This window comes from Nyctibius grandis, chromosome 13 (assembly GCF_013368605.1).
Source record: "Nyctibius grandis isolate bNycGra1 chromosome 13, bNycGra1.pri, whole genome shotgun sequence".
Taxonomy (NCBI): Eukaryota; Metazoa; Chordata; class Aves; order Nyctibiiformes; family Nyctibiidae; genus Nyctibius; species Nyctibius grandis.
Window position 1 is genome coordinate 10,090,221 of NC_090670.1, and position 11,530 is coordinate 10,101,750.

An 11,530-nucleotide genomic window follows, 5' to 3' on the forward strand; every position below is an offset into this window, starting at 1 on the left:
TCTCTGTTCTCTTTGTAGCATGTCCCTCCTGAGCCAACAGCCATTTCTGTCACTGGTGCTAACATGCTTGAAAGGACAGGATGAGCAGCGGGAAGGCCTCCTCACCTCTCTATATAGTCAGGTCCAGCAGGTAGGTGTCTTGCTTCTCCCCTTGCTTTCCTCAAGGGCTCGCTCCTCCAGCAGGTTGTTGGGCATGTACTTGGGGATGTTGTCTGTCTGGTTATATGCTCAATAAGGCAAAGAGCTTACACGGGTTGGCATAGGGTACTTGAGCTGAACATCTCTGAGTCACTGGACAGTGGGCAGTATACACTGCTCTCTGTAAACTTCAGCGTATAGATTGTGAGATCTGTTCTCTCTTCTAAATTTCTTAGATTGTTACGAATTGGCGGGAAGATCAGTACCAAGATGACTGCAAAGCCAAGCAGCTGATGCATGAGGCCCTGAAACTACGGCTGAATTTGGTGAGCAGTTACAGAAAAAGAGCTTAACCATATGGGGTGAAGAGTTGTCTGCCTTTTTTCCTTTTTTTTGGAACATGCACACACTGGAGGTGCTATGTATGTCCTGAGACAAAGAAGTAGGAGAGGCACTTGTGCTGATTCTAGGTTTTGAGCCCTGAGTGGGATAGGGTGCATGGAAAAACTCCCTTGCTCTGTTTCACTAGGATGAAATCCACAGCCTTGGTCTCTGTTTTGGAGATGTGTCTTCTCATGTCAATGCTTTTGCAGTCCACAGCACTACTACTTGCATCTGAGGTTTGTCCTGCTGACTGCGGTCTCCTTCAGCTCTCAGTAGGAGTTACTGTAGCATAGGAGTTGCTCTGGTTTAGACTTGTTTCTCACTTTTAAATCTTAGTTTTTTTTTCATGGTGCCCTTGTGACTAAAATACTTTTCTCTGCCAGGTGGGGGGAATGTTTGACACAGTTCAACGCAGTACACAGCAGACGACTGAATGGGCTGTGCTTCTCCTGGACATCATCAGCAGTGGCACTGTGGACATGCAGTCAAACAAGTAACTTTCTGGCTGACTTCTGATCCATGCACTTCCCAAGGGAGGCAGGCATTGGCATGGCCCCTCTTCTCACGTGAGCTAGCTGTGTCTCTAGATGATCTGTCAGAAGTACTGTGACAGCCGAAAGAGACTTTGGAGTAATAGCAGGCTACAACCTAGGTCCCTGTATCCAAGTGCACTCTGACATATCCAGAGCAAACTTGGCTTTCCAGATGCAGAGAGATAAGCAGTGGGGAGCTGAGTCTGGACCTGCTTTTTGCAGAGGTTGCGTGGATAGATAGGAGGCCAGTGTTAATCTGTGATACTGCACTTGAGTCAAGTGTGAACACCCTGTGGTGTATAAGCAAAAGGAGGATTAGTGTGGGAGGTTAGTCTGAAGAGCGCTTGGCACTTCTGACTGTAGGCAATACTCCCGGCAATGTAATAATGTTTGTGTTACTGTGATGGCAGAGGCTTTATATCTGCTTCTCAGGTGACTTTGACCTTTCTGCTCTGACCAACAGTGAGCTCTTCACCACCGTGTTGGACATGCTGAGTGTTCTCATCAACGGTACCCTGGCTGCTGATATGTCCAGCATTTCTCAGGGCAGCATGGAGGAGAACAAGCGGGCGTATATGAATCTTGTCAAGAAACTCAGGGTGAGGGACACCAGGCCCTGTATGGGGAGCAGTGTGTGCTGTGTCATGGTTGTCCAACTTTGCAGATTTACCTGTGTCTCACGAATGGTGCTTGTCCTGTTGCTGCTGTTTAGATGAAGCAGTGAGGGTAGCCCCAATGGCTCTGTAGGGCTGAAGGGTGCAAAGGTGAGAGGTAATGCAGGGATAGAGGTTGACACCAGAAGAGGCACAGGTGGACTTTGGATTATTCTTCCTGAGTGATTCTTCAAGTTTTCTCTATTCCACTTGTGCAGAAAGAGCTGGGGGACCGGCAGTCTGACAGCCTGGAGAAAGTGCGACAGCTACTGCCACTTCCCAAGCAGACCCGAGATGTCATCACCTGTGAACCTCAGGGATCCCTCATTGACACCAAAGGCAATAAAATAGCTGGATTTGACTCCATCTTCAAGAAAGAGGTAAGTGAAGCTTTTTTGTCTGCATCACAGCTTCTGAGTGCAGGTGTCACCTTGTCCTATGATGCCTTGAGTCTACACAGCTTGGAAGGCATCTGTATGCAGTGCCTTGTTGCCTGCTGAGCTTGAAGTGGCTGGCTGCATGCAGGCAAGCTGGCACATAACCATGTCCAAAAAGGGCAAAGCTGGGTGTTAATGTTTGGTGATACGTGGTGCTGTGGCCTGAGAAGTGATTTAAACTTTGGTTTTGTACTTATGGCTATATAAAGCATAAAGACAAACCCATAATCCCTGTCACTTGAGTTACTGGGCAGTGCCAGTGTATAGAAGACTGGAGGTGGGATGAAGGAGACTGGCAGTTGTTGATGAAGGCCTTTAGAAACGACTGCTTTGCCACGTGGAAGAGCAGGGACCACTAGTAAGGGCTCAGGCTGTTTTCTGGGACATGCGGAGTAGAGCGTGAAGAAAGCATAGCTTCCTGTACCCTTGTAGGAGAAACAACAGGTACTTGGAGGTTCTTATCTCTTTTGCTTTAAAGGGTTTGCAGGTCTCTACAAAGCAGAAGATTTCCCCTTGGGATCTGTTTGAGGGATTAAAGCACTCAGCCCCCCTCTCCTGGGGATGGTTTGGGACAGTCCGGGTGGATCGCAAGGTGTCTAGATTTGAGGAGCAGCAGAGGCTTCTTCTGTACCACACACACTTGAAACCCAAGCCCCGCAGTTACTACCTGGAGCCGTTGCCGCTGCCCCCTGAAGAGGAAGAGCCTCCTACACCTGTGGCTTTAGAGCCGGAGAAGAAAGCTGCGGAACCAGCCAAGGCTGATAAAACAAGCTCCAATCCTGCCACCTCTACTGAAGAACGCAAGAAGAAACAGAGCAAAACCAAGAAACGCAACCAATCTGCCACCAAAACTGAGGTAATTGGCTGCCCAACAGCTATGGACCTCCTGCGTCCACCTCTCTTCGTCACAGAGCACTCCCTTGAGTCCTGAGGAGCCTGAGAGTGGTGTAATGGTGAAAATGGGATGTGTTTCCTCTCAGCTGGGAGTGCTGGAGTTCTGTCCTGCTCTTTCCAGCCTAGGGCAGGGCAAACACTTTCTTAAACCCTGATGGGAGGGAAGGAGGCTGCCTAGCTCAGACAGCATCCCAAGCTTCCTCCCGTGGACTTTGCAACCCTTTCATACTCTTCATCCATTCATGAATTCCCAGTACACATTGATCTTTCTTACTCCTTCTTTGCAGGATTTTGTGTTGGGCCCTAGCCGAGGGGTTTCATACGGAGTTGGTATGCCTACAGATCTCTTGCATCACCAGTCAGGAAGCACTATGTCGAGGCTGGCATATGGGCAGTCACCAGTGGGTCTCTATGCCCAGAATCAGCCTCTTCCAGCAGGTAGGTACACAGGAGACGTGAGCATATTGCACCTCTTTGGGGAACCTCTTGTAAGAACCCCTTCTGTGAGATGGTCCTACGCAGGTCCATACACTTTCCCCTTTTCCCTGTTGTGTATCTAGATACAGTGATGAACAGTCATTCTGGAGCTACAAGGCTCAGCAATAGTGTGTGACTAGTCAGCCTGTTTCTCTTCCTCTTGCAGGTGGCCCTCGCCTAGATACATCCTACAGACCTGTACGCATGCCACTGGGGAAACTTGTTCAGAGTCGTCCTCCCTACAGTGGTGTGCTGCCTCCAGGGATGGGAAGCATGATGGGCATTGACCCCTCCTACAAGCCAGCAGTGTACAGACAGCAGCCTCCAGTGTCCCAGGGACAGATACTGAGGCAGCAGCTTCAAGCAAAGTTGGTAAGTCAGAGCTGTGCTCTTGCTGTTGCTGGAACTCCCAGTAAAGCAAGCCCAAGCTGTTTGCTGGGGCTATCCCTTCTAGCCAGAACTCTCCCACCCTGTCTCTGTTTCTGCCCTGGAAAGATACTGTCTCTTGTGTCTATTCCTCTGGCGCAGCACTGTGTTTGCCACCCACTTTGTGGGCCCACGTCACTAACAGTTGGTGGAAGCTGTCAGTGGGGTGCCCTGTGGTATCTGTGGCGGCTGTTGGGCAGTGAGAGGGACACATCCTAACTGTGAGGTGGTAGGGATGTTAGTGGCCTATTTGTCCCAAGTTGAGGTGAGGCAGAAGTCATTAGTATCTGCATGCTGTGCAGCAGCCTCGTAGATTTAGCAGTGAAGCTACTTTTCTGGTTTGGTGGGAGCTGCTGAGAAGAGAGCAGCAGTGTCCTGCCCTTTGGAGATGTTGAAAAAAGTTTCTCTGTTGCCTTCCAGCAGGGCCAAGGCATAATGGGACAGCAGCCCGTGCGCCAGATGGCTCCAACTCCATCCTATGGAGCACTGCAGCCCTCCCAGGTAAGTGGCAGTGACCACGGGTAGGACAGGAATCTGGCTCCAGCACAGGGCACCATCTTAGTTTCTGCTGCTAAATCCTGAAATCTCTTGGCTCTTCTCGCTGCTCATTTACTGGGTAGCATGAATCTGAATCCCAGAGATGAGCAGCCTTGTAACAGTGTTTACAGGAGGCTGGTGTCCTGTGTTCCAGATTCTCTTTGGTGCCTTACCCCATGACTGATAAAGGCTTTTTGTTTCATTTCAGGGTTACACACCTTACGTCTCCCACATAGGCCTTCAGCAGCACCCCTCCCAGTCAGGCACGATGGTGCCTCCTACCTATTCTGGCCAGCCCTATCAGAATTCCCACCCCAGCTCTAACCCTGCCCTGGTGGATCCTGTTAGACAGATGCAGCAGAGACCAAGTGGCTACGTACACCAGCAGGCCCCTGGCTATGGACACACCTTGAGCAACACACAGAGGTACCTCCCACCCTAGTGGATGTTAATAAGCTGTATTTCGTCAAGGGCTTCCCTGCTCTGCTCAGACAACCCTAACAGCAATCTGTGTAAAGCCTGTTCTCCGTGCTGTGTTATACAGCATGTGATTCCTTTGCACCATCAGGGGAGCATCTTTATCCAGCTTTCAGTCCTGGAAAGAAACAGAGAGACGGGATGAGATTTGGAGGTGCTAGTTGCAGGCAGGAGACAGTGTTACCAGCTAGAGAAAGATGGAATTGGGAGGTATGAGAAAAATGACCTGGGAAAGTCATAGTTTTTGTTTTAAATCTAACCAGCAGATCACCATCAAAAGGCTAGATCTGGGATTTCCACTGCTCCTGAGCAGGCATAAATCCAGCAGGGAAACTATGCAGAACAGTGGGCTGAGGACTGTTACTTAGAGCTTCTAGAAAAAACAGGTTGAATGAAACCCTTGAGAGGCCCTGGTGTCCATCACCTCTCTGTGGAGAGGCAGCATGGATTGCAAGGGGACGTTTGGGCTGTCTGTCCTGTTGATGGCAGAAGTTGGGTTTGGATTAAAGAAGCTGGCTGCCTATGAGTCTTTTACTCCATGAGCTTGCCCTTTTCTCTTGCAGGTTTCCTCACCAGTCAATACAGCAGGCCCCCATGATGAGTGGGATGAACCATTTGGGTCCACAAGGAGTCCCCTCAGGAATTCGACCCAGCCAGATACTGCCTGACCAGCAGCAGCAGCAGTACCTGAGGCAGCAGCAGCAACAGCAACAGCAGATATTGAGGGTGAGTGGTTGCTGACAGGAGGGAGGCTGCTGGAGCTGGAGGAGGCTTGCCCAGTGCTACTTACCTCTGTGTCAGCAATGCTCTGCTCTGCTCCTCTGTGCCAGGAAGGATGTCAACTCTGTTGGGAGCTGCTTGTAATTTGCTAGGCAGTTTTCCTTTCCATAGAGCTGGCCACTCCTGATGGAGACACCTGCTGTGCTGCCTTTTGCCAGTCACCCAGCGTGAGCTAAAGGGAAGTTAGGAGCAGTAAAGGTCTGTTTAGTGCTCTCTGGCCTGCATCCCACCTCTTCCTGCTCCAGCTGAGCCCATAAGATTGTGCAGAAAGCTAGCTGTCTTAGGAGTGCTGCAGGAGCTACAAACAAAGTGAAAATCCCTCTGCCCACACAAGAGCAGGTAGAGGTGTTCCGTACAGGATCATTTTTAGGAGCATATCTGCGTTTTCATAAGATCAAAATAAGCATCAGTTGCAGTTTCCAATGGCAGGAAATCTGATCAGAATCAGTCCATGTACTCCACATCTAACAGCGGATGGTGAAAAACTGATGTAAAGTAAGCTGTTAGACCCAGCTCTCTAGGTTTGAAGAAGTTCACAGGTATGTGTCAACAGACATGAGTATTCCATGGATTTGCATTATGGTCTTATGAGCATTAAATACTTATGTATTCATATCTGTATATTATATTTCTTGGAGTTACAGAAACTTATTGACTTGGCAGAGAAACACAGAAATAGCTTGGGTTAATTGGTGAATTGCATACCTTATGACAAGGTATGCATACCTTATGACAACCTGTAGAATATGGGGAGACTTTACATGGCATGGAGTGCTGAGGCTTTGTGTTCTGAGAGGGGACTGAGCAAGACAGTGCTTCCTGCAGAGAGCTGCAGCCAGCAGTATTTGAGAACTGCAGCCTTGCACTGGACAAGAGACTGCCTGTAGCATGGTCAGCAGCTTTTAGTCCTTTTGATGAGTAGCACCCCGTGACTAATCACTTGGTTTCTTTTAGCATTCTCTGTAACTCGTATTTAGAAAGAGAACATGCCTCAGACAAATTGCTAGCACTTCTAGTCAGTGACTTCATGTATACCTTCACCTTTTAGCTGACATTGCTTGGTTGCTTAGGAAAAAAAAAGAAAAGTGGAGTGCCCAAAATCTCTCCTGCTGTGTTATCGGAGGCATACCAGATGCAGAACAGACTCTTGGTGCTTGAGTTGACTGTCATGATGTAGTGGCTTGTAGAAAGGATGGATGGCCTTTTGGTTTGTTTTGCATGGGTTGGTAGTCAGCTGTTGCGAGAAGGTAGGACATGAAATCGGGAGGGGTATCCTTGGCTCATTTAGTCAGTCATCAGCTTTCTTGTGTACCCAGGTCATAGCATCCATTTCACGAACCTAAGTAGCCAAACTGGTTTAAGGTGGAAGTTAGGAGGCTGTTCTAGAAACTCACTCCCTTTGGTTTGAATCCAGTGTGTTTGTGACTGGTTCTTGTATCCAATTATTATTGTCCACCTTGTCCTGTTGTTTACTGGCTCTTTCTCTCTGATATTTACCCAGTGTATTCCTAGGGAGCACTTGCAACTTCCACAGGTCACATTTTTCTAACTTCCTCTCGTAAGATACTGTCCCTTCTCCTGATTGTATTTTGGCTGTTTTCTGAGTCTGTTCAAGGTTTGAACCTTACCCTTTTGAGCCAGTGATAGGAACTGTACCTAGCATCACCATGGGTTTTTTTTATGATAGCATTAGTAGTTTTCTATTTCTGCTAGAAATTCTTGTGTTGATCTAGAGAGTTTTAAACTACATTGGCAAATGTGAGAAATGTCTGAAAATTAGGAGAAATGAAAAACCTTGAGATGTGTGGGTATATTCTGACTCCAAGTTCAACATGCTGAATATTCTTCTTGCCGTAACTGATTCTGTCAACATCTAGGTTGGAGCACTGCATCCCATTTTATCTGCGTCTTTTTACTGAAGTGCAATGCCAGCTGGCATGAGTGGCAGAGAAGGGCAACAAGATAGACCGAAGAGTTGGGGAATGTGGCTGAGAAGGAAAGGCTGAAATAGCTGCCTGTCAAGTTAGAGAGGCAGAGACAAGAGGAGAGACAAGTCTCCAAATGTTTTGTCTTCAAAAAAAGCCCAAAAAACTTTATTTGTTCTTGTCCCTTGGCTCTAGGACAAGAAATGGCCTTAAATCATAACATACGACATTCAGGGTAGAGATTAGGGAAAACTCCAGTAGAAGGAGTAACTGTGACCTGGAGTGGATTGCGTAGGGAGGTTATAGGAGCTCTGTGGCTACCTCTGGAAAAAATTTGAGAACAGGTCTGGCAAATACTCAGTGAAGTCAGATATTAACCAGGAGACAAGAGATGAACCAGCCAACCTTTTGAGGTAGCTTTTAGTTGTTCTCTATTTGTGTACCTTGTTTGCTCCTTGTCATGCGCCAGCTGACCAGTAGACTCATAGTTCTTTTCCTGCCATCTGTTGATACCTCATCTTGCAGAAGAACCCTTGTTACTGTCCCTGTATTTCTTGCCATTTCTCAGCCCATGGCAGGGTCCTGGTGAAATTTGGGTAATTTAGGTACCTGTAAGGAAAATGGTGTGAGAGGGTATGTTATTGCATGGAACATCCTTCCTTCTTCAGCCCTTCCTGTGCCCTATTGCTATGTGCGTTACCCGGACAGTTCCCTGATGGTCCCTTCTCTTTTGTCTTCACAGCAGCAACAGCAGCAGCAACAACAGCAACAACAACAACAGCAGCAGCAACAGCAACAACAGCAGCCACAGCCGCCGCAGCCACAGCAGCAGCAGCAACCCCAGGTTTCCACAGTGCCTCAGCCACAGGCGCAGGGCCAGCCCCCAGGGCTGGGGATGCAGGCTCTTCCCCCCCAGCAGCCCATTGTGAGTGTTCCCTCAGAGGCAGAGGGACGTGATAATCCACCACAAATGCAACGGTGCTCCACCTGCATCCCCCCCTTCTCCCTCCCCTGTGCTTCCCAGGGCTTGTGTGAACGCCGAGGCTGCCAGCCAGGTGCTGTGGCTATAACTACATTTCTCTCTTTGCAGTTCCAGCGCCAGGGCCTTCAGCAGACACAGCAGCAGCAGCAAACAGCTGCTCTGGTTCGACAGCTTCAACAGCAGCTTTCCAGTAAGCCTTAGTGTTCTTGATCCTGTCCCTAGTCTCCTCCCCGCTGTTTTCTATTGCAGGTACCCTGGTGTAGAGAAGCAAGGCTAAGCCAGACTGTCTGTCTGAGGCCATAAATGATGCTGGCGGGGAGGTGGTGTCAGGACTTGGAGCTCCCAAGGGGGCACCTGCAGCAGGGCAGGCATTGCTTGCCAGCTTGTGAGCAACCTTCCAGAACTTCCCTCTGCTGCCTGCAGGGGGACGAGGGAGCTGAGCCCTTGTGGGGGCTGCCATACAGCTTTCCCGAAAGGATCCAGTCTGCAGCTTTAAAGCTTTCAGAGATACTTCCTCTGCTGCAGATGACCTCTGAGGGGCACAGGGAGGCTGTAATCCTGGGGCACTCACTTGGTGGATGACCAAGAGATAACTGTGTTCGTGTTGTGATCAGGACAAGACTTCTTGCAGGCAGGGGCGTAGTCTGGGAAGTGTTGCTGCACTCTTGCTGTGTTTGCAGTGTTCTGTGGCTGCTCTCACAGACAGGATAATGGCATAGATGGTGTTCAGTCTGGCACTGTATTCCTATAATCTGCGTTGAACTACTGGCTGGGGGATCTAGAAACAGAACACAGTGTCTGCTGTTCCCTTCTGAATGGCCTGCTGTTTTACTGTCACCTCACTGGCTTTTCTGCCATAAAAATGGCAGACATGCTATGAAAATGCCCAGAAATGGACTGCACAGGTTTTTTTGCAGTGCATTAAGTGTGAGACTGTGATAGAGGTGATAATGTGTGGAGTGGAGGCTTGGAAATTGTGCTTATACTTGTTCCCTGATGGAAAATTCTTAGTCCTTGTGACCAAAAAAACCTCCCCAAAACAGAAGTTTTAATGTCCTAAGTTTTCCACTAGCCTGACTCACAAATCACAAGTCTGTGCAAGGATCCCAGCCAGGACATTCAAGTATAGGAAGACCCCATATAAGAATCTGAATATAGCAGAATAGCCATACTTTTGCATCCTGTCTTTACAGCAAATGGAGCTGTTTTACATGGAACAGATGCTTGGGTCCAATGCAGCCATGTGTCAGAATGCAGCTTCCATGCTTCCTCATTGGGTTTGCACCAGTTCCGCCAGGAACCATCTGGAGTTCTTACTTGTAGTGTCTGGGATGGAGTAGAAAGCGGGACAGAAACCAAGAACAGCCTGTAGGAGGGGGACAAGAATGCTTTGGGCCCAGGATAGGCTACGTTAGGAGGCTCCAGGGTATCCCTGAATGTGCTATTGTCCAGTAGAGTTGAGAAGGAGAGCGGGCTAGCTGGGTTACACTGGTGTCCTTTTACTTATTCTGACTTAGGGTCAAACATGCTGATGGGGTTTCAGGAAAAAACTACAGAATTTTATTAATTAGACAGTACCCAAGTATACTGTGAGCACTGTACATCACAAAACATCAGTCCCAGCAGTTTGGAAGTTCGTGAGGTTCTTGAATTTAACTTTACCATGTTTCCTGCCCTTTTTGTGCCGTCTGGAAGTCCTTTGGGCATGTCCTTCATTTGTACCGAGATACTGACAGGGAGCCAGGATAGTTGTCTCTGAAACCTTCACTAACTCTGCTTTCTGGGTGTGCCTCAGGATGTGTTTGACACTAGCTGTCTGAGCAGCTTGTATGGCTGCAGGTGTTGTGCAATCTTATAGGGCTGTTTTTCTTTCAAAATCAGAAAGAATTCATCCATAAACATCCTCCCAGCTAGCTGCCACCTTTCAGGGCTTTGTCATGGTGCACCAGTTCCACCATGAAGGATGGAGAGGTCTACTCTGGAGAAGCTTCAGGATTGGGCCTGGCACATAGCTATCTCTTACTCAAAGAATGTGAGGTCCTCGCTGTGCTGCTGCCTAAAGGCTCAGACAAATGAGCAGAGCATGGAGTGCTATAAAGGTTGTATTTTTCTTCTCACAGCCTGTGATACAATCCTCATACTGTGCTGGTGATGTGGGGAGAGGGATCTCTTTTCTGAACCAGACCTTGTGACTGTCTAACTCTGTCTTGACCTCAACAGATACACAGACACAGCAGAACAACAACCCATTTGGACGCTACTGATCCAGGAGGGAGACATCACTGTGGACTGGATACAGCTTCTTCAGCCTGACCCACAAACTGGGGCTGCCCCCAGCCTCTGTCCTTGAGCCTGTGCTGACACGGCCCGTCTCACGGGGATATGCCAGGAGGATGGTTTTATTGTACAGAAAGTGTTTTTACTATCCGATTTCTACAAACATTTATGGAGATCCCTTGTGGCTGATAGTCTCTCTTCACACTTTGGTTTCAGTTTTTACTCAGTTTTTAGTATTTTTGTTAAAATAATGATTAAGACATTGTAAAATTTTGTACTTTATTTATACCAGATGAACCCCGTACTGCAGACATTCTCAGATGAATACAGAGAGCTTACTTTGCCAAAGGAGTGTGTATTAAGAGCCTGCATTTCCTCCTCCGTGCTCCTCCCAGTACAGCCCTGCAGTACCTCTACACATGGTCTTTATCTCTTTCTCAGTAGAACTAATAGCTACGTTTTCAGCTTTTGTGAATGGCTAAACAATTTGGTTTGGGAAAGAAAGCCCTTCTTCCCTGTTTGTCTCATAAGCTGGTGTTCACATGCTTGCAAGGGTTTGTGCAAGCTTTGTCGGGTTTGTATGTTGATTAAGAGCTTTACTAGTAGTCTG

At 48.2% G+C, this 11,530-nt stretch overlaps 1 protein-coding gene across 5 annotated transcripts in view; it reads left to right on the top strand.

Annotated features, from left to right (window-relative positions):
* Nucleotides 1-11,309, top strand: part of MED12 (mediator complex subunit 12) — a 37,384-nt gene extending 26,075 nt beyond the window's left edge. For 2 of the 5 annotated variants that reach the window (XM_068411924.1, XM_068411927.1), the window contains 14 exons: nucleotides 19-130; nucleotides 375-464; nucleotides 906-1,015; nucleotides 1,519-1,654; nucleotides 1,927-2,088; nucleotides 2,624-3,001; nucleotides 3,327-3,477; nucleotides 3,683-3,888; nucleotides 4,363-4,443; nucleotides 4,688-4,905; nucleotides 5,520-5,682; nucleotides 8,404-8,586; nucleotides 8,752-8,833; nucleotides 10,864-11,309. In XM_068411924.1, coding sequence (XP_068268025.1) covers nucleotides 19-130; nucleotides 375-464; nucleotides 906-1,015; nucleotides 1,519-1,654; nucleotides 1,927-2,088; nucleotides 2,624-3,001; nucleotides 3,327-3,477; nucleotides 3,683-3,888; nucleotides 4,363-4,443; nucleotides 4,688-4,905; nucleotides 5,520-5,682; nucleotides 8,404-8,586; nucleotides 8,752-8,833; nucleotides 10,864-10,907 — 2,116 coding nt within the window. In that variant the 3' untranslated portion in view covers nucleotides 10,908-11,309. The remainder of the gene's footprint in view (nucleotides 1-18; nucleotides 131-374; nucleotides 465-905; nucleotides 1,016-1,518; nucleotides 1,655-1,926; nucleotides 2,089-2,623; nucleotides 3,002-3,326; nucleotides 3,478-3,682; nucleotides 3,889-4,362; nucleotides 4,444-4,687; nucleotides 4,906-5,519; nucleotides 5,683-8,403; nucleotides 8,587-8,751; nucleotides 8,834-10,863) is intronic. The other 3 variants (XM_068411926.1, XM_068411925.1, XM_068411928.1) reach the window with 3 other exon arrangements.
* Nucleotides 11,310-11,530: the final 221 nt, after the last annotated feature.